Source organism: Sminthopsis crassicaudata, chromosome 2 (genome assembly GCF_048593235.1).
Source record: "Sminthopsis crassicaudata isolate SCR6 chromosome 2, ASM4859323v1, whole genome shotgun sequence".
In the NCBI taxonomy this organism is placed as follows: Eukaryota; Metazoa; Chordata; class Mammalia; order Dasyuromorphia; family Dasyuridae; genus Sminthopsis; species Sminthopsis crassicaudata.
In genome coordinates, this window is record NC_133618.1 from 348,043,523 (window position 1) to 348,069,447 (window position 25,925).

A 25,925-nucleotide genomic window follows, 5' to 3' on the forward strand; every position below is an offset into this window, starting at 1 on the left:
TCTATTGTTGTGTATTTTGACTTTCTAACTTTTTAAAATTGCATATCCAGTTCACATTTGTTGGTGAAGGTGTTTAATGATAAGAATTTCCCCTCAAGAACTGCTTTGGCCATATCCCAGAGGCTGTGGTATTTGATCTTATAATTTTCTTTGATTAAAAATATTTAAAATCTGATGATCTACATCAGACTACATTATTAATATAAATTAGTGTTGTGTATTTATAGGTAATAAAATGCCAAAATACAGTGACACATTTTTTTCATTTTTAGGATTCCACATAAGCAGTCTACTCATACTCTTCATAAACTATGTATTGCTGCCCCAGAATTTGTGTTACCTACTGATTTACAACTGGCTTCTAGGATATATCACACTAAAGACAAAGCAGGCCACGATACTTTTCTTAGAAGTGATAAAAGAGACTCTATAGATGATTCTATTAGGAATGAAAAAGAAAAAAACAGGTATGTATTTCTCATATTCTAATGCACTATGTTTAAAAATATTGTCAATATGAATCAAGTCTTCTTTGAAAGTTGGATTGAATGGGACTGGTTTGGTACTAGCTTCTCAGAGATACTCATTTTTGTGCTCCATATTTTGTCTTATCTATAAGATTCATGATGATTGCTTTGCCTATTCCCCACCACTGTGGATAATTGTGTAGAAATCTGGAGGGGAAACTATGGGCTGGTGTAAAGCACATCATCAAAATCTATGATACCATAGAAAAATCAGTATCAATTGATTTTTGAGCATGGGGGGGGGGAGCATTTGTTAATTAACTACTTTGTAGCAAGCAGTGTGCTAAGCACATTTTACTCTCATTTGATCTATGCTACAACCCAGAGAACAAATATTGTAGTCATATCTATTTTTGAATTTGAAGATATTGCAGAGATTAAGTAATTTGGCCATGATCACACAGTTAATAAGTGTCCCAAGGTGGAAATGAGCTCAGGACTTTCTGCCTCAAGGCTTACCTTCTGTCCATTGTGGCACCTAACTTCCTAGGAATCAGTTGGTATTTTGGGGAATATACCTATAGGAACAGGAATAATGGTAAATTACAGCTCTGAGAACAACCACAAAATGAATTCAAAGGAAAAGTAGTTTAATGGATTTTTAAAAGGAGATAAAGATCATCTACATCAAATGGATATTTCAGTTTCCTGATTCACAATTGTTTTAAAATTCAGAATTCACATCATTGATGAACTTTTTGGGGGGAAATATTTGTAATGGTCATTAGCTAATCATCATTTAAAGGAATTTGTCTTAGCTAAATATTGAAAAAATTCTTATGGAAAGGACTTTGAATATTTCAGAATTGCTGTATCATCCAATATATCCAATAACTTTCCTTTATGTTGAACTGTCCTTTCAAAGTGATACAGTGTTTTAGCATAATAGTACTGTATAAGTGACCATTCCTTTGTACCTATACAAGTTCTTTGACTTTGCATATTTCATTTCAGACCATTTAGACTAGATACTCCCAAAATAATTCTGATTTTTATTTTTTCTCAGCTTAATTAATTATGGAAAATTATTTCCAAACATTCTAATGCCCCTTTAAGTTTTTAATTCAAATACTAAAGAGTGGAAAGGGACCTGTATGTGCCAAAATGTTTGTGGCAGCTCTTTTTGTTGTAGCTAGAAACTGGAAGTTGAATGGATGTCCATCAATTGGAGAATGGTTGGGTAAATTGTGGTATGTGAAGGTTATGGAATATTATTGCTCTGTAAGAAATGACCAGCAGGAGGAATACAGAGAGGCTTGGAGAGACTTAAATCAACTGTTGCTGAGTGAAATGAGCAGAACCAGAAGATCACTATACACTTCAACAACAATGCTGTATGAGGATGTATTCTGATAGAAGTGGAAATCTTCAACATAAAGAAGATCCAACTCACTTCCAGTTGATCAATGATGGACAGAAATAACTATACCCAGAGAAGGAACACTGGGAAGCGAATGTAAATTGTTAGCACTACTGTCTATCTACCCAGGTTACTTATACCTTCGGAAGCTAATAATTAATGTGCAACAAGAAAATGGTATTTACACACATATATTGTATCTAGGTTATATTGTAACACATGTAAAATGTATAGGATTACCTGCCATCGGGGGGAGGGTGTGGAGGGAGGGAGGGGATAATTTGGAAAAATGAATAAAATTAAAAAAAAAAAAAGTTTTTAATTCAATAAACATTTTCATATTTATTTTTATTTTAAATATTTCATTGATACTTTTTTTTTTTTTTTCTGCTGAGGCTGGGGTTAAGTGACTTGCCCAAGATCATACCATTAGGAAGTGTTAAGTGTCTGAGACCAGATTTGACCTCGGGTCCTCCTGAATTCAGGGCTGGTGCTTTATCTACTGCGCCACCTAGCTGCCACTCAGCTACCCCCTATTTCATTGATACTTTAAAAAATACTGTTGCCATTTACCAATTCCGATTTCTCAGGAAAACCCATCATTGCAGCAAAAGTACTATTAAGAGAATAAACTGTTACATTGTTTACATCTGACAGCATATATCTTATTTTTTATCTGTAGTCTACCACCTCTCTTCAAAGGGAAGAGAAGTATATTTCATCATGATTGTCCATTAAATTGATCCAAATTCTAATGGTTTTAAAGTTGTTTTCCTTTACATTATTATAATCTCGATTCTGATCATTTCCATTATATTAATTTATACAAATCTAAAAACTTCTCTTAATTCTTCATACTTTTTCATTTCTTTTAGCATAATAATATTCCATTCAATTAATAACAATATGAAAAAAGCACAATAGTGATGAAACAACAGATCAAAATTTCCAAGGTGCTACTAAATAGTAGTTTTCAGAGGAAAAATAAGCCAATAACTTAAAAAAAATTAAAAGAAGCTAACATTGCAGCAAGGCTACACATTTATCAATTTAGTCTTTTCAGAAGACTAACTTTTTTTAAAATCAATTGTATAGTTTCTAGGATTTCCAATTTATCTATTTCTCCTTTCATATTTTAAGAGTTTTCTCCTTTCCCTTCCAAGACCCACCTAGCATTTAAGCAACTGAGCTAATACAGACATAACAAGAAAAGGAAGAAAGAAAGAGTAGGTCTTTACTTAAACATTTCTGTTAACTTTAATTTTTCTGCAATCATAAAGAGCTTGGGTATAGGTAGACATAAAAATAAATTTAAATTAAGGCAGAGAATCAAATTTCTGCCTAAGTGTTAGGAATTATTCTGAGTACATTTAATAAAAACTCTCTAAAGCAATAGAGTAAAGAACTATGAACCAGAGTAGGGGCCTATATTACCCATAAGCTAGAATTTGAGCTAATGTTGTCAGGGAATATGGCTGATTAAATGTCCAGAAACAAAGAACACAGAAAAGCCACTGTCATACCACTATAGTTAATAAATTGCAGTTAATTGTACTTAAATTTTGGCACACAGGTCCCTTTCCCCTCTTCAGTCATTTCTTTGGGATATAAGCCCAATAGCAGCAATGCTGGATCAAAGGGTATGCACAGTTTGATAACTTTTTGGGCATAGTTCCAAATTGCTCTCCAGAATGGTTGGATTCTTTCACCACTCCACCAACAATGTATTAGTGTCCCAGTTTTCCCACATCCCCTCCAACATTCATTATTATTTGTTCCTGTCATCTTAGCCAATCTGACAGATGTGTAGTGGTATCTCAGAGTTGTCTTAATTTGCAATTCTCTGATCAGTAGTGATTTGGAACACTCTTTCATATGAGTGGATATAAATTTCAATTTCATCATCTGAGAATTGTCTGTTCATATCCTTTGACCATTTATCAATTGGAGAATGGTTTGATTTCTTATAAATTAGGGTCAGTTCTCTATATATTTTGGAAATGAGACCTTTATCAGAACCCTTAACTGTAAAAATATTTTCCCAATTTGTTACTTCCCTTCTAATCCTGTTTGCATTAGTTTTGTTTGTACAAAAGCTTTTTAATTTGATGTAATCAAAATCTTCTATCAATAATGATCTCTAGTTCTCCTTAGGTCATAAATTCCTTCCTCCTCCACAAGTATGAGTGGTAAACTATCCTATGTTCCTCTAATCTATTTATGATCTCATTCTTTATGCCTAAATAATAGACCCATTTTGATCTTATCTTGATATATGGTGTTAAGAGTGGGGATCCATATCTACTTTCTGCCATACTAATTTCCAGTTTTCCTAACAGTTTTTTCCAAATGATGAATTCTTATCCCAAAAGTTGGTATCTGTGGGTTTGTCAAACATTAGATTGCTGTAGTTGTACACTATTTGTCCTGTGAACCTCACCTGTTCCACTGATCAACTAGTCTATTTCTTAGCCAATACCAAATGGTTTTGGTGACTGCTGCTTTATAATATAGTTTTAGATCAGGTACAGCTAGGCCACCTTCATTTGATTTTTTTTTTTCATTACTTCCCTTGAAATTCTCCACCTTTTGTTCTTCCACATGAATTTTGTTGTTATTTTTTCTAGGTCATTAAAATAGTTTCTTGGGAGTCTGATTGGTATAGCACTAAATAAATAGATTAGTTTAGGGAGTATTGTCATCTTGATTATATTCACTCACCCTATCCAAGAGCATTTAATGTCTTTCCAATTATTTAAATCTGACTTTATTTTTGTAGCAAGTGTTTTGTAATTTTGCTCATATAATTCCTAACTTTTCTTTGGTAGATAGATTCCCAAATATTTTATACTCCTGACAGTTGTTTTGAATGGAATTTCTCTTTGTACCTCTTACTGTTGGATTCTGTTGGTGATGTATAAAAATGCTGAGGATTTATGTGGATTTATTTTGTATCCAGCAACTTTACTAAAGTTGTGAATTATTTCTAATAACTTTTTATTAGAGTCTCTGGGATTCTCTAAGTATACCATCATATCATCTGTAAGGAGTGATAGTTTGATTTCCTCATTATCTATTCTTATTCCTTTAATCTCTTTCTTGACTCTTATTGCTGAGGCTTGCATTTCTAATACAATATTGAATAGTAATGGTGATAGTGGGCAACCTTGTTTCACTCCTGATCTTACTGGGAAAGGTTCTAGTTTTTCCCCATTACATTTGATGCTTACTGACAGTTTTAAATATATGCTCCTGACTATTTTAAGGAATAGTCCATTTATTCCTATACTCTCAAGTGTTTTTAGTAGGAATGGATGTTGGATTTTATCAAATGTTTTTTCTGCCTCTATTGAGATGATCATATAGTTTTTGTTAATTTGATTATTAATATGTTCAATTATTGTTAGGTTCTTACTAAGTGCTAATGAGATAATGAGATATTAGGTTTTTACTAAGTGCTAAGTCGGTATTTAACAATTTTCTAGTTCTGGCCTTTACTGGGAGTTTGACTTGTGAATTCCTGGGGAGGAGCTTGCATGCTTAGGAGGAGCAAGTTCATTGGTTGAAGTAATTTTTCCCAAAAGGCCTTGCATTATCCTACACCCATTCTCTGGGAGGATAAAAGAGGGCAGCTCTGGAGGAAAGAGAGAGTTTTTTCTGGACGAGACTTGAGGCAGCTCTCTGCAGGAAGGGAAGTTGGCTCTCTACAGGAAGAAGAATCTGTCCAAGAGATTTGAGTTGACACAGCAGATCTCCTCCCAGAGAGCGATCGGCAGCTTCTGGGGACAACAGCACATTATAAATCGGTGTCCACAACGTGGGGCAAGGACTCTTGCTTATCTTGACAAGGACTTATTCTGAGCCCTTCAGAGGAGCTAGACCGGACCATTGCAAATTATACTAATAGTTTTCCTAATATTAAACCCTTCATTCCTGGTATAAATCCCACTTGATCATAGTGTATTATCCTGGGGATGATTTTCTGAAGTCTTTTTGCTAATATCTTATTTAAGATTTTAGTATCAATATTCATTAAGGAGATTGGTCTATAGTTTTCTTTCTCAGTTTTCAACCTACCTGGTTTAGGTATCAGTACCATGTCTGTGTCATAAAAGGAGTTTGGTAGGACTCCTTCATTCCCTATTTTTTCAAATAGTTTATATAACATTGGGGTTAATTGTTCTTTAAAGGTTTGGTAGAATTCACATGTAAATCCATCTGGTCCTGGGGATTTTTTCTGAGGGAGTTGATTAATAGCTTGTTCTATTTCTTTTTCTGAAATGGGACTATTTAAGCAATTTACTTCCTCCTCTGTTAATCTGGGAAGCCTATATTTTGGAGGTAGTCATCCATTTCACTTAAGTTATCAAATTTATTGGCATAAAGTTGGGCAAAGTAACTCCTTATTATTGCTCTAATTTCCTCTTTATTGGTGGAAAGATACCCTTCTTCATTTTTAAGACTAACAATTTCATTTTCCTCTTTCCTTTTTCTGATCAGATTTACCAAAAGTTCATCTATTTTATTGGCTTTTTCATAAAACCAACTCTTAGTTTTATTTGTTAATTCAATAGTTTTTGTTACTTTCAATATTATTGATTTCTCCTTTTAATTTTAGAATTTCAAGTTTAGTTTTTAGTTGGGGATTTTTAATTTGGTCTTTTTCTAGCTTTTTAAGTTGTAGGCCCAATTCATTGATCTTCTCTTTCTCTATTTTATTCTTACTTGAATCTAAAGATATAAAACTTCCCCTTATTACTGCTTTAGCTGCATCCCACAAATTTTGGTATGATGTCTCATCATTGTCATTATCTTGGGTGAAATGATTAATTGTTTCTATAATTTGCTGTTTCACCCAATCATTAATTTAATTTCCAATTACTTTTTGGTCTATTTTCCCCTAACTTCTTGTTGAATGTAGTTTTTATTGCATTGTGATCTGAGAAGAAGGCATTTACTATTTCTGCCTTCCTGAATTTAATTTTGAGATCTTTATGTCCCAATATATGGTCAATTTTTGTATAGGTTCCATGAACTGCTGAGAAAAAAAGTATACTCCTTTCTATCACCATTCAGTTTTCTCCAAAGATCTATCATACCTAGTTTTTCTAATGTTCTATTTATCTCTTTAATTTCTTTCTTATTTTTTTTTTTTTTTTTTTTTGTGGTTTGATTTATTTAATTCTGAGAGTGCAAGGTTGAGATCTCCCACTATTATAGTTTTGCTGTCTATTTCTTCTTGCAACTCTCTTAACTTCTCCTTTAGGGAGTTAGCTGCTATACCACTTGGTGCATATATGTTTAGAATTGATATGGCTTCATTGTCTATGCTACCTTTTAGCAGGATATAGTTTCCTTCCTTATCTCTTTTAATTAGATCAATTTCTGCATTTGCTTGATCTGAGATAAGGATGGCCACCTCTGCTTTTTTGACTTCACTTGAAGCATAATAGATTCTGCTCCAGTCTTTTACCTCTATTCTGTAAGTATCTCCCTGCTTTAAATGTATTTCCTGTAAGCAACATATTGTAGGGTTCTGACTTTTGATTCAGTCTGCTATCCACCTTTGCTTAATGGGAGAGTTCATCCCATTCACATTTACAGTTAAAATTACTAATTCTCTATTTCCTGCCATCATATTAACCCCAGATTATGCTTTTTTTCCCTTGTCCCCCCTGAACCCCTTCCCCAGTATTAAACTTATGGGCCCCACTTGTGTCATGCAGCCCTCTCTTTTTAGTATCCCCCCTCCTTTTAAGTCCCTTCCCTTATTACTCTTTTCCTTTTCCCTTTTCCTCTTCCCCCCTTTTAATGAGGTGAGAGAGAATTCTCTGAAAAACAAATATGTCAATTATTAACTTTTTGAACCTACACTGATGAGAGTAAGATTCACACAATCTTCCTCCCCCTCTCTAAATTCCCTCAGATGTAGTAAATTTTCTATGCCTCTTCCTGGCAAGTAGTTTCCCTCTTTTTATCTCTCCTTTGCCATTTTCTGATACTTTTCCCTTTCCCTTTCTACTTCCCTTTTTTATGTTATATCAGTAAAATCAAATTATACATGTGGACTTTCTGTACATCCACAACAGAATACAGTTCTCAAGATTTCCTTTTACCTTTTTCTGCTTCTCTTGAGTCTTGTGGTTGGAGATCAATTTTTTTTGTTTAGATCTGGGTTTTTTCTTAGAAACAAATGAAATTCCTCTGTTTCATTAAATGTCCATCTTCTTCCATGGAAGAAAATACTAAACTTAGCTGGGTAGTTTATTCTTGGCTGCATTCCAACTTCTTTTGCCTTTCAGAATATCAGATTCCAGGCCCTTTGATTCTTTAATGTGGATGCAGTCAGATCTTGAGTGACCCTTATTGTGGCACCTCGATATTTGAATTGTTTTTTCCTGGCTGCTTGCAATATTTTTTCCTTAGTCTAATAGTTCTGCAGTTTGGCCACTATATTCTGCAGAGTTTTTTTTTTTTTGTTAAGGTCTTTTTCAGGAGGTGTTTGATGAATTCTTTCAATGCCAATTTTCCCTTCTGTTTCTATTATCTCTGGACAGTTCTCTTTGATGATTTCTTTTAAAATAGAATCTAGGCTCTTTTTTTCATCATAATTTTCAGGAAGTCTTCAGATCTTCAGGAAGATCTTCAGATTATCTCTCCTAGATCTATTTTCCAGGTCTGTCAATTTTCCCAGTAAATATTTGACATTATTCTCCAGCTTTTCATTTTTGTTTTGATTTTGCTTGACTGATTCTTGGTATCTTAATGAATCATTCATTTCTATTAAGTCCTGATTTTTAATGAGTTGTTTTCTTCATTCACATTTTTTAGTTCTTTTTGTATATGTCCAATTGAGTTTTAAAATGAATTATTTTGCTCTGTGGAATTTTTTTCTATTTCACTAATTGTTTTTTTTAAAGTGAGTTATTTTCTTTTTCCAATTCACAAATCCTACTTTCTTGGGAATTCTTTATCTTTTTCAATTCAGAAATCCTACTTTCCTGTGATTTTTTAACCTTTTCCAATTCACAAATTTTGTTTCCTTGCACTTCCTGTGAATTCTTTATCTTTTCCAATTCAAATTTCAGGACATTGTTACTCTCTAGCATAGCTTCTCTTTCCTTTGCCCATTTTTCTTCTAACTCCCTTTTCAAGTCTTTAATAGTCTCTTCTAGGAGAGAATTATGTGATGGGGGCCAGGTAACATTCCTCTTCAGGGTATTATCTGGAGACTGTCTACTGTTAGTCTCCTCAGAGTTGGAAACCCACTCTTTTTCTATATAGAAGCTGTCAATCCGTCTCTTCAATTTCTTACTCATTTTTTAAAATCTGTGGGGTCTGCTTTCTGGGTAAGGTGTTACCAGCTTCCTCTACAGAACAGAGATATTATGTAAGGCAGCTGTCTTGTAAACGGGCTGTTCCCCCCCCCCCCCCCCCGCACTGGAAGTGATTCAGAGCCGAGCTGTGGGTGTGCCCAGTGAAGAACCCCACAGCTGTGTAGCCTAGTGACTGCCCTGAGGCTAGAGGCTGGATAGTGAAAGTGTCACAACCCCAGGCTAAAGCCCCCCCATGGGGCAGTGGATATTAGCAGCTGACCAGCAAATAGCCCCAGTGCACAGACTGGAAGTGTCTCTGCCCTGGGAAGCACAGTCGCTGCTGCAGGAGTTTCGCTGCTGCAGGAGTTTCGCTGCTGTGGAATTTCCACTGCCTCAGGCCGAGCCCCGCACTGTGAGATTAGAGGCTGCCCCTGGCTGTGTCCCACTGCCTTGCATGTTCTTAATTGCCCCAAGGAAAAGCTCCAGACAGCAGAAGGGGTGCTGTGATCTGTGCTGACTCACTTCTGGTTTAGGGTAGCTATAGGTAGTTTGTGGCGGGTTTTTTTTTTTAAGTGGCTTGATTTCTCTGCTGGTCTGCTGTTGTAAGCAGAGTAGAGCTATCAGCCTATGCCAGAGTCCTCTGTCTCAGTAGCTTTTGTAAACCTAGAGGGCTACCCAGCTAGATCGGCACAGTAGGCTATCCTTTAGTCTATCAGTGTCTGCTGCTAGTCTTTTCCCCCAGCCCTTCAGTACAGATCTTTTCTGATGAAATTCCAGATTCTCTTCAGCTGGTAAGTTGTTGTGTTTCTAATCTTCATGGTTTTTACCAGTCCAATGCTATTTTTGAGGCTGAATTAAATAGTTGGTATTGAGGGTAAGAGAGAGCTTAGAAATTTGCGTGTATCTTCTCTGCCATCTTGGCTCCACACCCCCCCCCCAATCTAATCCATTTTGACCTCCAAATGCACAAAATGGAAGTCAATTTATCAAATCATTCTCAATAGATAGCTATATTTATTATATATTATATCTAATATATAGTTCTATATCTAACATAACTATAACAGGCACAATTAATAAAATGCTTCTTAACACAAATGCTCTGCTTAACCCAATTTATAGATGGATCATGCTAATATAAGAAAAATGAAAATACTTCTTAATTTACAGATTTGGTGCTACAACTACCAAAGGCCTATTCCTATAGGGCTCTTCATAATACAAATCATTTGAAATGATAGATTGTCTGAGAAGTACTTATGAGTAAGATACAAATGAAAGAGGTATAGCACTCCCAAAAAACAAACTATATTATAAAGCAATAATCATCCATCTACTTTATATTGGTGTAAAAATTTTAAAACATCTCTGGAACAGATTAAGTGAAAATCAGATATAATTGAACATAAAAACCCAATATCCAATAAATACACCACAAAAATCAATTACCTAGGAAAGAACTCCTTAACTGACAAAAAATTACTGCGTAAAAAGGAAAACAGTCTGACAGATAATTAAATTTAGACCAACATCTTATATTCCACAATAAATTCAAAATTGACACGGAGCTTGAATATTAAGGCCACAACATTCAAAGAAATTCAAAGAGAAGCTGATTATATACTTTTTGTAGCTACTGAGGAGAAAGAAGTGAATTCTTAACCAAAAAGCAATAGAGGTGATTATAAAAGATAAAATAGAAAATTCCAAAGATATAAAATTGAAACATGTTGACATTAACAAACCAACTAGAATTAGAAGAGAAATATTTTTTATTTTAAATATTTCTGAGAATCCATGATGACCATTGGCAAAAACTGACTGCTTCAGCCTCCACACATTTGTTATGTGGAGATGCCATGCATTGAGTAGAATTTAAACCTCAGGCAGAGCCATGCCTTTATATTTTTCTTTATATCCCCTGTCTATACTATGCTTTTTTCTAATGTAATAAATTTTATATGATCACAATTTTCATTATTTTTGTCTTATATTTTTTTACCCATTTTGGTTCACAATATATGTATACATGATCAGTTATTTTCCTGTATAAAAAGAATCAGACTTTGAAATAGTGTACAATTAGCCTGTGAAGAAAATAAAAAAATGCAGGCAGACAAAAATAGTGGGATTGGGAATTCTATGTAGTGGTTCAGTCATCTCCCAGAGTTCTTTTGCTGGGTGTAACTGGTTCAGTTCATTACTGCTTTATTGGAACTGATTTGGTTCATCTTATTGTTGAATCCATCAGAATTGATCATCATATAGTGTTGTTGTTGAAGTATATAATTATCTCCTGGTCCTGCTCATTTCACTTAGCATCAGTTCATGTAAGCCTCTCCAGGCCTTTCTGAAATCATTGTGTTGGTCATTTCTTACAGAACAATAATATTCCATAATATTCATATACCACAATTGATTCAGCCATTCTCCAACTGATGGGCATCCATTCACTTTCCAGTTTCTGCCACCACTACAAAGAAGACTGCCACAAACATAATTTTGCACATTTCCCTTCTGTAAAATTTCTTTGGGATATAAGCCCAGTAGTAACACTGTTGGATCAAAGGGTATACACAGTTAGATAACTTTTTATCATCTCTTATTTTTAAAGAAAACTTTAAATTAAATTAAAACACAATTAACATCGAATGTGAGTTAAAGGAAAAACAAATATTTGAGCTCTGCAAGAATTTTTTAAAAGTAAGACAATATAGGGCCACCAGATGTCACTGTGAGCATGTGGTAATGGTGTTAATGTTCTGGGTTTTTTAAAGTCCTTATCATCAATTTTGTTTAAAAATAAATTAAAAAAAAAACCACTCATTTTTACACTCTCATTGAATAGCTCTACCACATATATAGTCAAGTCTCTACTTTGAGAAATTAAAATAATTTCTGATACTGTAATTCCATGCTATATTTCTTTTAAGTTAAACATACAAAATATGTTTGAATAGGTAAGGACAGAAAAGTAGACAGGTTGACTAGAGAATAATGGAAAGGATATTTTCATCATTTGTCACACAGAAGATCTTTGGGGGTAAGCTCTCAGTCCATTCCAGGGAGAAGAAATGCCCTTGCATGCAGAAGGCTAAAGGCTTGTATGTTGAGACTAAAGAACTTGACTAATACTTCTCCCACAACTGATTGGGTCCTTATTTGGGATAAGTGAGTGGGTTTCTTTTTGTCAAAATTAAAATTTACTTACATTGGTGGTTGAGAAATTCCATCAGGTTCATTTGACATTGGCTTTCTTTCTTTTTTAAAATCTCTGGAAGAAGCAATACAGCTGGTTCTGGAAAAATGACATTGTAGATGATTTGTATTTGATGTCCTTAAACCCCCTGAAAACCCTTCCCTGTCCAGGTAGTTAATATTCTTTTGCTGTCTTCTAACTAAAGCCTCTATGGTGTAATAGTCTACCAATGGTTTTTCTTTCTCAGTAATGGCCTATGCTCCAAAGTTGTCACTCTTTTTCCCCTTCCTATCCCTAACTCAAAGTTCCTGACATATAGAAGACAGTACCCTAAATAAATGTTTGTTGTTTGATCAGCTGCTGATCTGCATAAGAAAGGGGAATTTCCATACCAGGAGTACTTTAGTCTAAAAAAGTTGATGTTCAACCGGAACAACAATAATAGCAAAAACAATACTCAATTTTTGATGTGTCCAACTGTTTTCTCTCTAATTCTCAATCACCATATTGGCTTTTCTGGTCATTTGTGTCTTTGTTGATGTTTTTATGTCATTTTTTTGTACATGCTATTTTTGGCAATGTGCTTTAACCTATTTTGAACCACAATACACCTTTTGGCTAAAATCACACAGTTTTGGTTCAATCATTTAATGATAACAGCCTTCTTGAAAATTTGGAGTGGAGATTCTAATAGCAGGAGGGGAGAATGACCTGTACCCATATAGTTTTCTGGACTTTTGAGTTGTTGCTTCTCTCCTAAGTGAAGGAAAATCATAGTTTTGAGGATAGAGATGGAGCGTAAAAGAGCCCATGGAAAATAGTAAGATACCTGAGAGGGAAACACAAGTAGGGGGTTCCCTTCTTCATAAGTTGGAGTAACAGGAATAGAATATACATAGCAAGAGTGAGGAGTAATTCTGTAACAGTATCAGTGGCTGAGAGGCAGTCTCTCCAAATGGAAGCCTAAAGAGGGCAAGTAGTAAAGTATAAGACTTATCTTGGCTACTCACCCTTTTGGCTGGAGTTCTGTTAAAGCATCCATGTTTTAGGGAATGTGGAAGGAATTGATGGTCTTTATTCATTAGGTCTTTGTCCTGATGAATCAGCTGGGAATTACTGGTTCCTGTTTGTTTATTCTATGTTGCCTTTTTTTTTTTTTTAATGCTTTTCATTTTCCTTCCTATAAATTATCTTTGATCTACACAGAAAGGCATTTCCTTGCAACCTCTGGGATTTGCAAAAACAACTGCTATCTACTAGTTGGGATGAAAAAAGAGTAAGAGTCTTCTTTATCTTTTTATTTCCTCCCCAGTCATTATCTTTGGATCCTGACTATGCACACGCATGTGTGTGTGCTCACACACACACACACACACACACACACACACACATGAAAAAAAGACATTCTGATATTTACATAATCAGTCAATAAGTAATTACTAAGTGCTTACTATGTATCAGGCATTATTCTAGACACAAAGAATGCAAAGAAAATGAAAAAATAAATTTTAATAATCCCCTGACTTCAAGGAACTATTGGGCAGACAGGCAAATTGATAAAACACAAATGCAAAATGAAGTAATTTCAAGAGGGCAAATGTACTAAAAACTGGGGTGATTCTTTTGAGATCATAAGTGTTCCATGGAATAACAGCAACTCTTCATTAAAATATGGGTTCCTCTATCTTCAACAGAGAAGAGCTAATCCAATTCCAATTGATCAATGAGGGACAGAATCAGCTATACCCAGGAAAGGAACACTGGGAAATTAATGTAAACTGTTAGCATTTTTTTGTTTTTCTCCCCAGATTATTTTTACCTTCCGAATCCAATTCTTCCTTTGCAACAACAACAACAAAATTTGGTTCTGCACATATATATTGTACCTAGGATATACTATAACATATTTCATATGTATGGGAATGCCTGCCATCTAGGGGAGGGGGTAGAGGGAAGGAGGGGAAAAATTCGGAACAGAAGGGAGTACAAGGGATAATGTTGTAAAAAATTACCTATGCATATGTACTGTCAAAAAATGTTATAATTGTAAAATTAATTAAAAAAAAAAAGAATATGGGTTCCTCTAGGGAAAGAGACTGTTTTCCTTTTTCTTTATATCTGCCAGTGTTTATCATAGTGTTTTTTTCCCAAAAAATAATTTATTTTTTCCAATTACATATAAAAAATTTAATATTCATTTTAAAAACTTTTGAGTTTTAAATTTTTTCCCTTCATGCTCTTTCCCCCCCATTGAGAAGGTAAGCAGTTTGATGTAAACTATATGTATGCAGTCATAAGATAATGTTTTGACAAGTACTTAATATTTTTTTCATTCATTTTATGAGTCACTGCCATAACTGGGAAAATATCTCATGTTAAGATGGGCTTTTTGTGTCTCTTAACACTTTGGAATCACCAAAAACACTTTAATTCTGACAAATACATTCTAATAATTTTTATTTAATTTATTATGAGCTTGGTTCCTTGTTTTATCTGTTTCTTTAAAGTGTGGACTAACTCAGTTGATTGCCTACTATCATAATAATCTGGGAAACATACATTTTCAATGTAATTTTTTTCCTTGAGTGAATAGTATTTTATTGCTTATTTTGCTTAATTGATTTGGCTAAACATTACTTTGCTAGCGGTATTTGATAGTGTTACCTCTAGGTTCTTTAGTTTGACATATTTTATAGTGATACTCAGATATAACTATTAAAATAATCTCTTCACTGCACTTAAAAGTTTGATTGCATCTAATTTTGTATAAATTTCAAGTAGTAATGAATTTGTTCATATTATCATATTAACAATTATTTTTAAAACTAGCTTAATTTTTGAAAATTCATTACAGAATACTCTATGGAATTTCTACTATAGAACCTGAGGACAAAAATGAAAATATTTGTTCAGAAACATCATCAAAGTTAGTTAAATGGAAAGAAACTAATGAAAAACCATCTCTTCATCTCTCAGGAGAAGAGGTGAGAACTGCTTTTGTTAACTTTATGTAATGCTGTATTTAATCTATCCATGCCTTCTTAGTCTACGTAATTTGTGCCTTCTCCCATACTTCTACTACTATGCTGGAGATTGGTTTGTTTTTAATTGTGTGGATCCCATTATTGGGATTAAAGAGCTGTACAAATATTCATTATTATTATTACTACTACAGCCAGCTCACCTCCTTTTTTAGTTATACATTTCCTGTTTAATAGGTCATCATCAGAAATGCATGTCAGCCTACTCACATCCATCATGTGTGTTTCCATTTCCCATTGGGCCACATGCAAATTAGATCCTTTACCTAATGTGATTTTACATGATTTGGAGCTGTACCGAAAATTAGAAGAACATAGATATTTTAAAAGATGGGATTTTATTTTTGAAAGCATCTTAGTATCTTTAAAAATTCTCTGCATTTTCTTAAACGCAAATTCTGAGCTCAACTAGAATCATCCTAATGGACTGACAATAAATTACATGTTGTAGTTTGGATCTTACATGCTTTCCATCCATTTGTTTTTTCTTTGTATGGATAATTAGGCTTCAGAATTATAGATTCACTATTTCAGAGATGGAAAAGACCTCAATTATCTATCTAGTACAACCATACTTGAAAAACAAATTTCTTCTGCATCATATTTAACAAGTATAAAATACTTTATATTAAACCCTGCCAAAGAAAGGGAACTCTTTACTTTCTGAAGCTGATTCCACTTTTGGATGATTTTAATTAGAAAACTTTTTAAACTTGCTCTTCCATCCACTAAAATACATTTGTATTCTGGAGTCAAATAGAATAAATCTAAACCCTTTTCAATGGGATATCTCTTTAATACAAACAGATAGGTAAAATATTTCCTTCAAGTTCTCCAATTTTGATAGTGTATAGGAATAATCTATAGCTGTATCTCATTTCTTTCAGTCAGCACCCAAAGAATAAGAATCCTGCAATCACTCTGCTTGCCCTCTTTTCTAAGCATCCTAGTTAACTGATATCTTTCTGGAAAAGTGATTGCCAGAAGTGAATGCACTATGTAAGGCAGAAGACACACAGCAGTACTCTTGTTCTCAAAAGCCACACCTCTTTTTGTAGCCTGTGAGTGCATTATTTTTCTATGTTGCCAAATTACACAGTGTTGATTGTAAATTCTCTAAAACTCCCAGATAGCGTTTAGACGTTCTAATCACAGAATGGGCATTGCTTGAATCAAATAAAGAGCTGGGAAAGACTTAAGCTTAAAAATAAGATCAAGTTCTCCCATTGCAACCAGAGTCATCTTCACTGGACCCAAATGGCTGTGAAGGAGAAAGTGAGGTTGGTAACTTTGAACTGTGCCCCCTCACTTAAATCCAAACCATTTTGCAAGTCATAGCATCATCTCCCTGTTGTTATGGTACTCTTCAAGACCAAAGGATAAATAACAATAGACTTTCTGTCTGTTTTATATATCTATCATATAATCTTAAATCATCACAGTCTTGAAGGTTTTCATCTATGGAAAAACTATAAATTGATTTAGAACATTTTTTCTTCCAAAAAATAATTCATTGACTAGATTGTATGGCACAAAGTAGGAAAGAAATTTGGTACTTACCTAATGAAATCAAAGTTGCTAATCAAGCAGTGTACCTCAAGTAAAACCTGTGCCTATTTCTTGATGTTATTAAGGTAGTTAGATAGTAGTAGATAGAAGATGTGATTGTCAAACAGATGGAACTGGCCTCTAACTTGTGGATGGCCAGAGCCAAACAAAGCAGGCTAGAGATAGGAGAGTTAAGAATCAAACAGAAGTTTAAATTCAAAATGAGGGAAATAGCTTGCAAACAAGGATACATTTGCCAGAGTCCCACCTGTATAGTAAGGGGAATACTCCTTAATATAGAAAGTCTTAATATTTATACTAATGGCTAGCAGAGAGCCCTCACAATGAGGGGTAACAGCAACAATGTTAACAAATTTGATCAGTGTAACAAATTGAGCTTCATGACCAAAACAATTCTGGGATTTTGCTGTGGTTGAGATCATTGAAAGGTTTGTTGTTATGCCATCCTCGTGTGCAGCTTGCTTGCAGGACCTTAGCTCTGAAAAACAGGGTGTCCCCTAATATCTTTTTTTTCTATTAAAAAAAATTTTTTTTTTGAAAAAACGGAGTAAGGAAAAAAGAAAAACAGAAAAGGAAGGCAAAACAAAATAAAGCAAAACAAAAGAGAACATTGTCATGTGCCCACCAGAACATAAGGAAGTTTCCTACTGTTTTGACATCTACGGTAAAATTGAGAGGGATGAGATAGGTAGTATCTGTATAGGATAATTTAGATATACTTTTACTCAGAAACACAGAGATAGTCTGAATAAAGTTTTTTAGATTATGTCCCAGTTTATAATTTGCATATTTTTTTGCTTTTACCTGGAGTTCTGTATTAGTAGCACACCAGGCAGTGCCACTATTAGTATTCATTTGTTAACGTAACAATAATATATGTAGAACTAAAATGCTGCTCTGCTATGAAAAAATTGCTAAATTTTTTAGCAGAGGAAACATTTCAGGGGAATGGGCTAGATTTGTTTAATATCAGAAATGTCTTTTGTTGTTACTTATAAAAAATAATATAACAGTGTGTGCACTGACAAAAATGATTAATTAATATTATTTTATCATGCTTAGTTCTAGGAAAGTAAGAAGAATTATTCTAGCTAAACTCAATGCTTTTGGGACAGCTTGATGGAAATTCTTGTAACTTTAAATGTTCTTGAGATTCTATTCTTCCTGGTACTTCTGAGTGAATTTTAGCTTCTTGGGATTTTTTCCCATGACATTTGAAGCACATGGCCATTTGGTTTGTTTACTTGTGGAAGCAAACTGGAGAATACTCTAGCTTTACATCAGAGAGGGTTTTGATATAAAACCACCTACATCTTGATACCTGGGTCCTTAGAATTGTTAAATTTAAGGCCTGTGCAGCCTGATCAGCAGAAATAAATGAACTGATACTTGTTCTCACAGAGATCATGAATTTGAGTCCTTATAAAGGCGTTTCACAAGTCATGGGATCAAATGAATCTAGCACCCTCTGTTTTGTGACTTGGAGAAATAGTGACAAAAATTTTTATTTTAACAAATTTTGTTTTATTTCAAAGGTATCCATGTATCCAGGATCTGTGAAAATGTTTTGGGTTCCAGCTCCCCCCAAATTTTCTGCTCCAGTCTCTCTCATAAGGCAAACCTTATACCCACAGTATGAGGTAATATACTAAATAAATTCTTTTACGCTTTGGAAAGCATATCCCATGTGAATGAATATAATGAAAAGCATTTGATCCCCATATATGTTAAAACACCAAAGTTTTGAATACTTTATATTGTTTCTGGGTAGTTTAAATCAACAAATAATAAATAACAATCTTATCACAAGAGATATAAGCTGTAGAACTCTGTGACAAATGATTTTTTAAAAAATTTATCTCTTGATACCACTCACCTGTCAGATTGGCTAAGATGACAGGAACACATAATGATGAATGTTGGAGGGGATGTGGGAAAACTGGAACACTGATGCATTGTTGGTGGAGTTATGAAAGAATCCAACCATTCTGGAGAGCAATCTGGAATTATGCCCAAAAAGTTATCAAACTGTGCATACCCTTGATCCAGCAGTGCTACTACTGGGCTTATATCAAAAGGAAATACTAAAAAAGGGAAAGGGACCTGTATGTGCCAAAATGTTTGTGGCAGCCCTTTTTGTAGTGGCTAGAAACTGGAAAATGAATAGATGCCCATCAATTGGAGAATGGTTGGGTAAATTATAGTATATGAATATTATGGAATATTATTGTTCTGTAAGAAATGACCAACATGATGAATACATAGAGGCTAGGAGAGACTTACATCAACTGATGCTGAGTGAAATGAGCAGAACCAGGAGATCACTATACACTTCAACAACTATACTGTATGAGGATGTATTCTGATGGAAGTGGATATCTTCAACATAGAGAAGATCTAATCCAGTTCCAATTGATCAATGATGGACAGAAATAGCTACACCCAGAGAAAGAACACTGGGAAATGAGTGTAAACTGTTAGCATTTTTTTGTTTTTCTCCCCAGGTTATTTTTACCTTCCAAATCCAATTCTTCCTTTGCAACAACAACAAAATTCGGTTCTGCACATATATATTGTACCTAGGATATACTATAACATATTTAATATGTATGGGAATGCCTGTCATCTAGGGGAGGGGGTGGAGGGAAGGAGGGGAAAAATTTGGAACAAAAGGGAGTACAAGGGATAATGTTGGGAAAAATGTTATAATTATAAAATTAATAAAAAAAAAAAAAAGAAAATGTATCTCTTGAGTGTTGATAATTTATCTATTTCTCCTTATCTAAAAAATAGGATCAAAATGTTAGCTTTTTATGAACAGAATACATTTTGTGGGGGGTGGTTCAAAAATATTCAACTATTTCCTAAGCTATCCTAAGATGGTCCTCATAAAATATTGTGCATTTTTAAACTTTACTTTTATATTTGTATGTACAGTAGAGACAACCCATGAATTGCATTCAAAAGGGTACTTATTAAAAGTTACCTTTTAGCTACCATTTAGTATTGTAATGAATTAAAAATGACTATTATAGAAAATTAAGTAAAATTTTGTTCTATAGCTAGCCAAATTGAAGTCCCTAATCAATTATGAGAAGATTCATTTTGCCTTTAAATGCTATTTAAAGATTATTTCAATTCCTGATAATCTATGTTTTCAAGGTTAAAAATTTAAAAGATTTGGGGAGGTCTCATGAGAAAACTCTATACTCATTCTTCTTATGTAGTAATATTTTGATCCTAAAACATGTCAGTATAAGAAAACAAGGGATACCAATGAAATTGACATGATATCTAATTTATGACTGATATGCAATTTCTTTGTGACCCAAGATAATTTATTTTGAGATATTTTATATTATTATATTGCATATAAATGAGAAGATATCACCTAGCCAGCCCATTCATACTTATATTTTATCGATAGATTACTGCAATATGATCACAGCATACAAATGATAATTATTTTTCAATATGAATTCAACTGACATATATGACATATGTAGCAGAAATTATAAGAATAGTTATTTTTGAATAATTGATTTAGTACTATGCACTTCCGACCTTACCACGATGTTTTCTTGCTTGGGCAATGGAAGAAAAGAGTCATATATTTGTAAAACAAGTTATCTTCAAGATTGATTATTTTCTCTTATTATGGCTGATTAAGGTATGCTGGATTGAGAAGACAATGGATAAGTTTTGAAGGTGGTACAGAATTGAAAGATAAATGGAGAATAGTTCAAAGGCTGGGAAATATAAATGCTGGGAGAATATAAAAGTGTAAACTATAGTTGGGTAAAGTATAAGTTGTAATTAGAACATTAGTGAGGAAAGTACTGAGAGTTGAGAAGGTATTTTTCATTGATCTACCTAGAGATGACATACTTTCCATGGAAACATATTTCCCTATAATTTCTTCAGGTTACTGATAGCTAGCCTGTCTTTGAATTAATGTCACGTTCTCTAAAAGAAAAAAAAAACAAAATAAATTAGGCCTAGATTCCTAATACCCCCACCGTATTGTGGTGTGGTTTGGAAAAGACAGAAATCCAACTCCCAGATACCCTTAATTTTTATCTTCACTGGATTTTTAAAATCAGTTTTAAATTTAGATTTCTTATGTTATATCCAACAATGTTTTAACTAATGGCTTCAAATCCATTAAGCAAGTACTTTATTAAAAATTAAAGATATAATCAACAAATATATCTGAAAATTTTTAAGTAGTGAATTGAAAAAGATGCTATTAAAAGTATCCTTGACTAAATAAATTACAATCTTCACAATTATCTCTGCTTAGTTTACTTTGTGGTAATTATATTATGGTTATCTAATAGATAAAATTATTAAAACAACTTGTAAGAAAGATTATAAAATACAATTTTAAAATTAAAATGTTTAGATTGGTTATACATATCTGGTCTTTATTAACTTACCTTAAAAAGGTATTTGATGTTTTATTTTAAAAAGTCATAAAGAAGATTATTAATATATGTGAGGTATTAATAGTAATATTTGTGAGGTATTAATATTAATATCTGTGAGGTATTAATCCTCACAAATTCATTAATTCAAATATTACTGGTGATTAAAAAGAAATATAGGCCACATCTTCTGGCTTATAGGCTATGACAGGGAGAGACTGGAGGAGTCTCAGATTTGGAGTTCTATTTGGTTCCCACAGGTAAGCTATTAAGAAATTACCAAAATATAAAAAGGGGAGAAAATCTAAAGATTGGAATTATAGCTTTTATCTCCTCTTAGTTAATTTTTTTTCATGTTTATATAGCTTGTCTTCTTTCTAACAGGAGAAGGGAAGCATGTAGAAATTTGAACTTTGAAAACAGGAAATTGAAGACTATGATGAAAATTCAAAGGAAATATTAATATTAAAGCTTATATATAGTTATTAAGGACCATTTAAAAACAAGTTTAGAATTTGAAAGACAACTGAATTCAAAATCATTCTAAATGGGAAGTTATAGGTAGGAAATTAAATATCATGGAAGAATAGGGCAAATAGAATACTAGGCAAATTCAAGACTTCTTTCCACTCAATAGCTGTTCCTATAATGTAAATAAAACTTTTTTCATAGAGAATTTTTCCCCTTTCTATGAAAAAAAATTTATTCTAAGATAGTTTTTCCATTTAGAAAAATTATTTACACAAATAACACATCATTTCTTACCCTATTCCATTTCTTCCTCCCAAGATCATAAAAATTTACCATTTCATCTCATTTATATTCTTTCTGTTTCTTGACTTTTGATCATGATTTCATCTCACTAAACTAGAAATCACATCTTATCAAACTTTTTCTCTTTTTTCACAGAGTAGTTGTACATTTAAATATGTGGTGGAAAAGCAGTTTTCTGAGAGTCAAGAGAGTCTTTTGTCAAAGAAAAGAGATAAAAAACTTGAATTGGTATGTATAATTTGTGGAAGAAAATTATGCAAATAATTTGTAGAAATATAAAATTTAATTTGCTATTCAAAATAGTCTACATTTTCTAGAAACTACTATTTGGTCATGTTAAGTCTTTAGTTGTTTGTGGTGTTAATTGTTATTATTATTGCTATTATTAATTAATATTGCTATTATTAGTATTCTCTCATTCTTTGCATCCTTTTTGCTGGAGTTCAGAAAGAAATGTGAGTTACTATCCTGTTATTATTCTTTTATATTTAATACTTTATGGATTATTATGTAAATGTATTAAAGAATTAGATGATTATTGGCATATAGGCTTATCAGTAAATTTACTCAAGTCATTCTCAGGACAATTTTAACGACAGAGAAGATTACAGGGATTACCTCATTCTGTTTCCACATAGTTTTAATTTCTTCTAGTAATTTTCTATATTTTGAAAGCATTTTATTCCTTGTAGTTTTTATTGTGGCTACATTTATCAAAAGCATGGTTCTTTGTCTTCCAGTTGATATGATAATGTTATGTATATAAAGTAGTGCAGATTCCTCTGCATATTTCCATGAAATATCTGTAAAAGACCTCTGAATTAAAAAACAAAAAAACAAAAAACTGAAAAGAAACAGAAGAAAATTCTTCTGTTCTTTCCAGAATTGTAAAAGAAGGTGGAAGGCACTGGAGGCAGAATACATTAGCGAAACTAGTGAGAATTTGGGTAAATAAAATAATTTGGGTAAATGCTAGGAAAGCCAGCATGATCTAGGGCAGGAGTATCAAATTTAAACAGGCCCACATTAACAAAACAACAAATTAACATGATCTATGTTATATTATTTCCATTATTTTATTAAATATTTCCCAGTTCTATTTTTTAATCTGGTCCAGACCACACTTGGAAGTTTGGGGACTTTTGCAAGCTACAAGATGTTTGTGACCATGGATAAAGTGACCAAAAGCCAGCAAAGATTGGATTCCATATCACACTCAAAGAATTGGCAAAAATGACCCCAAAATGAAGGGAGGATAAGTATAATAATACACTTGTAAAGTCTGTGTTGACTCTTCAGGTTATTCATATATATCCACATATGGTCACAGTTAAATGCATCTCATGGAAAACATTGTCTCTTACTTGAGGTGAATAGGGGAGGTGGGAAAGAACCTTTATGTGGGCCATTCTGTCCTCCAGTCTCTTGAGAGTGCCACCAAACTGGAATTATATTTATTTGCTCCTACTAGATACTTGTGAACCAGCGTAGTCCATAGCCAAAATCTTGATCACTCTAAAGGGGATAGGTGACCTTAATTTTATACTTGTACTTCTATGTTCCTTCCCACCAAATGTAATTATACAAAGAACCATCATAAATCATGAATAGTAAGTAAATTCATTTATCCAAGCAAATATCAAAAATAAGAGAAGTTTAAAAAATTAGAATATAAAAAGAGTGAATTATCTCTTTAACTCAGAAAGACATGAAATATAAGCTCAACCAAGAAAGAGGCCTTGAACTCACCAAATAAATTCCTTGAGTCTCTAGGAAGAGAGAAATCAAAAACATGTTAAAGAGCTATATGTCTATCACTTCCAGTCTGTGTTTTTTCCCCTTCACATGATTGGATGTAATCCCTAAGAGAGGCTGGCATCACAGATATGTTTCTCAAAGAATGAATGAAGAATATTTCTTCTTTCTAAAGTTCTAATACCAACTCAACCACTTACATATAATCTCTATCACTTAACATTCTCTTTACCAATCTGGACATGTAGCCTACAAAATTCTCATAGAATGGCTTGAAACCCAGTTTACACATTATTGGAGCTATGAAGTAGACAGAATCAGGAGGACAGTTTATATATATTGACTACAAAACTGTAAAGGAAAATAACTCTGACTGACTTAAGAACTTAGTGGCTTACTGGATAGCATACTGAACAAGGAATTAGGAAGACCTGAATTCCAATCTTGCCTCAGATAATTACTAGCTTGGGAAAATTACTAAACTTTTCAATCTCGTTTTTCTCATTTGTAAAACTGGGTTAATACCAGCATATATCTGAAACAATTCCTTTTATAATGATGCTCTACTTGTGCTACAATTTGTTGAATTTGTAAGGAAATTTAGTGGTTTGTATTGTTAGTATGGAAATTTACTAGAAATCAACTGATTAAATTAATTAAATTTATTCTGCAAATGAAACATTTTGTTCCTTTTAAGAAATTTTTTTTGAATAGGCTAAAACAATTTTTAAAGTTCAAATATTTTTATAATGCCATTTGAGATCATCCACAAAGGGGCAGCTAGGTGGCGCAGTGGATAAAGCACCAGCCTTGAATTCAGGAGGACCTGAGTTCAAATGTGGTCTCAGACACTTAATACTTCCTAGCTGTGTGACCCTGGGCAAGCCACTTAACCCCAGCCTCAGGGGGGGGAAAAAATCATCCACAAGAAGTATATTCTGGAAAATATTACATGAGATATTTGCCTGTTTCCTGGAACATAGTAGGTCCTATATAAATGGTTTTTTTTTTTCTTTTTTCTTTTCTTTCTTTTTTTTTTTTTCCTGAGGCTGGGGTTAAGTGACTTGCCCAGGGTCACACAGCTAGGAAGTGTTAAGTGTCTGAGAGCAGATTTGAACTCAGGTCCTCCTGAATTCAAGGCTGGTGCTCTATCCACTGTATCACCTAGCTGCCCCCTATATAAATGTTAATTATTATTATTATTAATATTCCATTTGTAATTAGAATTTATATATTAAGTAGATAAGAGGCATCTATGGTATAAAAAATACAGACCTGGCCTTGGATTCAAGAAAAACTGGATTCAAGTTTGTCTCAAACATATTTTGGCTATGTGATCACCCTAGGCAAGTCATTAAATCTCTCAGTATTCTAGTCAACTTTCCAAGACTTTAAGTTACAGAGAAGATATTAAGGGAATTTCCTCACCAGGATTTTCCTCCTATCAATACAATCACAGGTCCAGTTTTTGTTAAGTATCATTATATATGAGATTTTGCTTTTATCAGTCAGTTATATTTTTCATTTTATATTTTGATATAGCCAAAGATGAGAGTCAGAAAAAGTAAATCTTTCTCAAATTTCCAGAAGATTACTGAAAGAGAAGCTAAGGTACTGTACTTTTTAATTACATATTTCATAATTTTTCCATGTGTTTTTAAGTTTAATTTTTGTTTTGTACAATTGACAAAAACTGATTTTGTCTCATCTCTTCTTCTCCCCTCCAATACTCTCATCTCCAGTAAAAGAAAGAATGAAAGAAAAGGAAAAAAGAAAAGCAAAATCCTTGTAACTTTTGTCAAGAATAAAGCAAAACAATTTCTTGTCCTGACCCTATCCAAAAATTATATGCTTCAGTCTTTACCTTGAATTAACCACATCTCTCTTAAGAGAGTTTCTTTATCATCTTTCTTCTGAAATTTTATTTGGTCATTCTATTGATAAGAATTAAGTTTTT

At 33.2% G+C, this 25,925-nt stretch overlaps 1 protein-coding gene across 1 annotated transcript in view; it reads left to right on the forward strand.

The window, feature by feature from the left end:
- Window positions 1-25,925, forward strand: part of TTC6 (tetratricopeptide repeat domain 6) — a 334,483-nt gene that overhangs the window by 96,979 nt on the left and 211,579 nt on the right. Inside the window, exons 6-10 of the mRNA XM_074290707.1 lie at window positions 273-467; window positions 15,257-15,386; window positions 18,548-18,652; window positions 22,349-22,441; window positions 25,511-25,579. Coding sequence (XP_074146808.1) covers window positions 273-467; window positions 15,257-15,386; window positions 18,548-18,652; window positions 22,349-22,441; window positions 25,511-25,579 — 592 coding nt within the window. The remainder of the gene's footprint in view (window positions 1-272; window positions 468-15,256; window positions 15,387-18,547; window positions 18,653-22,348; window positions 22,442-25,510; window positions 25,580-25,925) is intronic.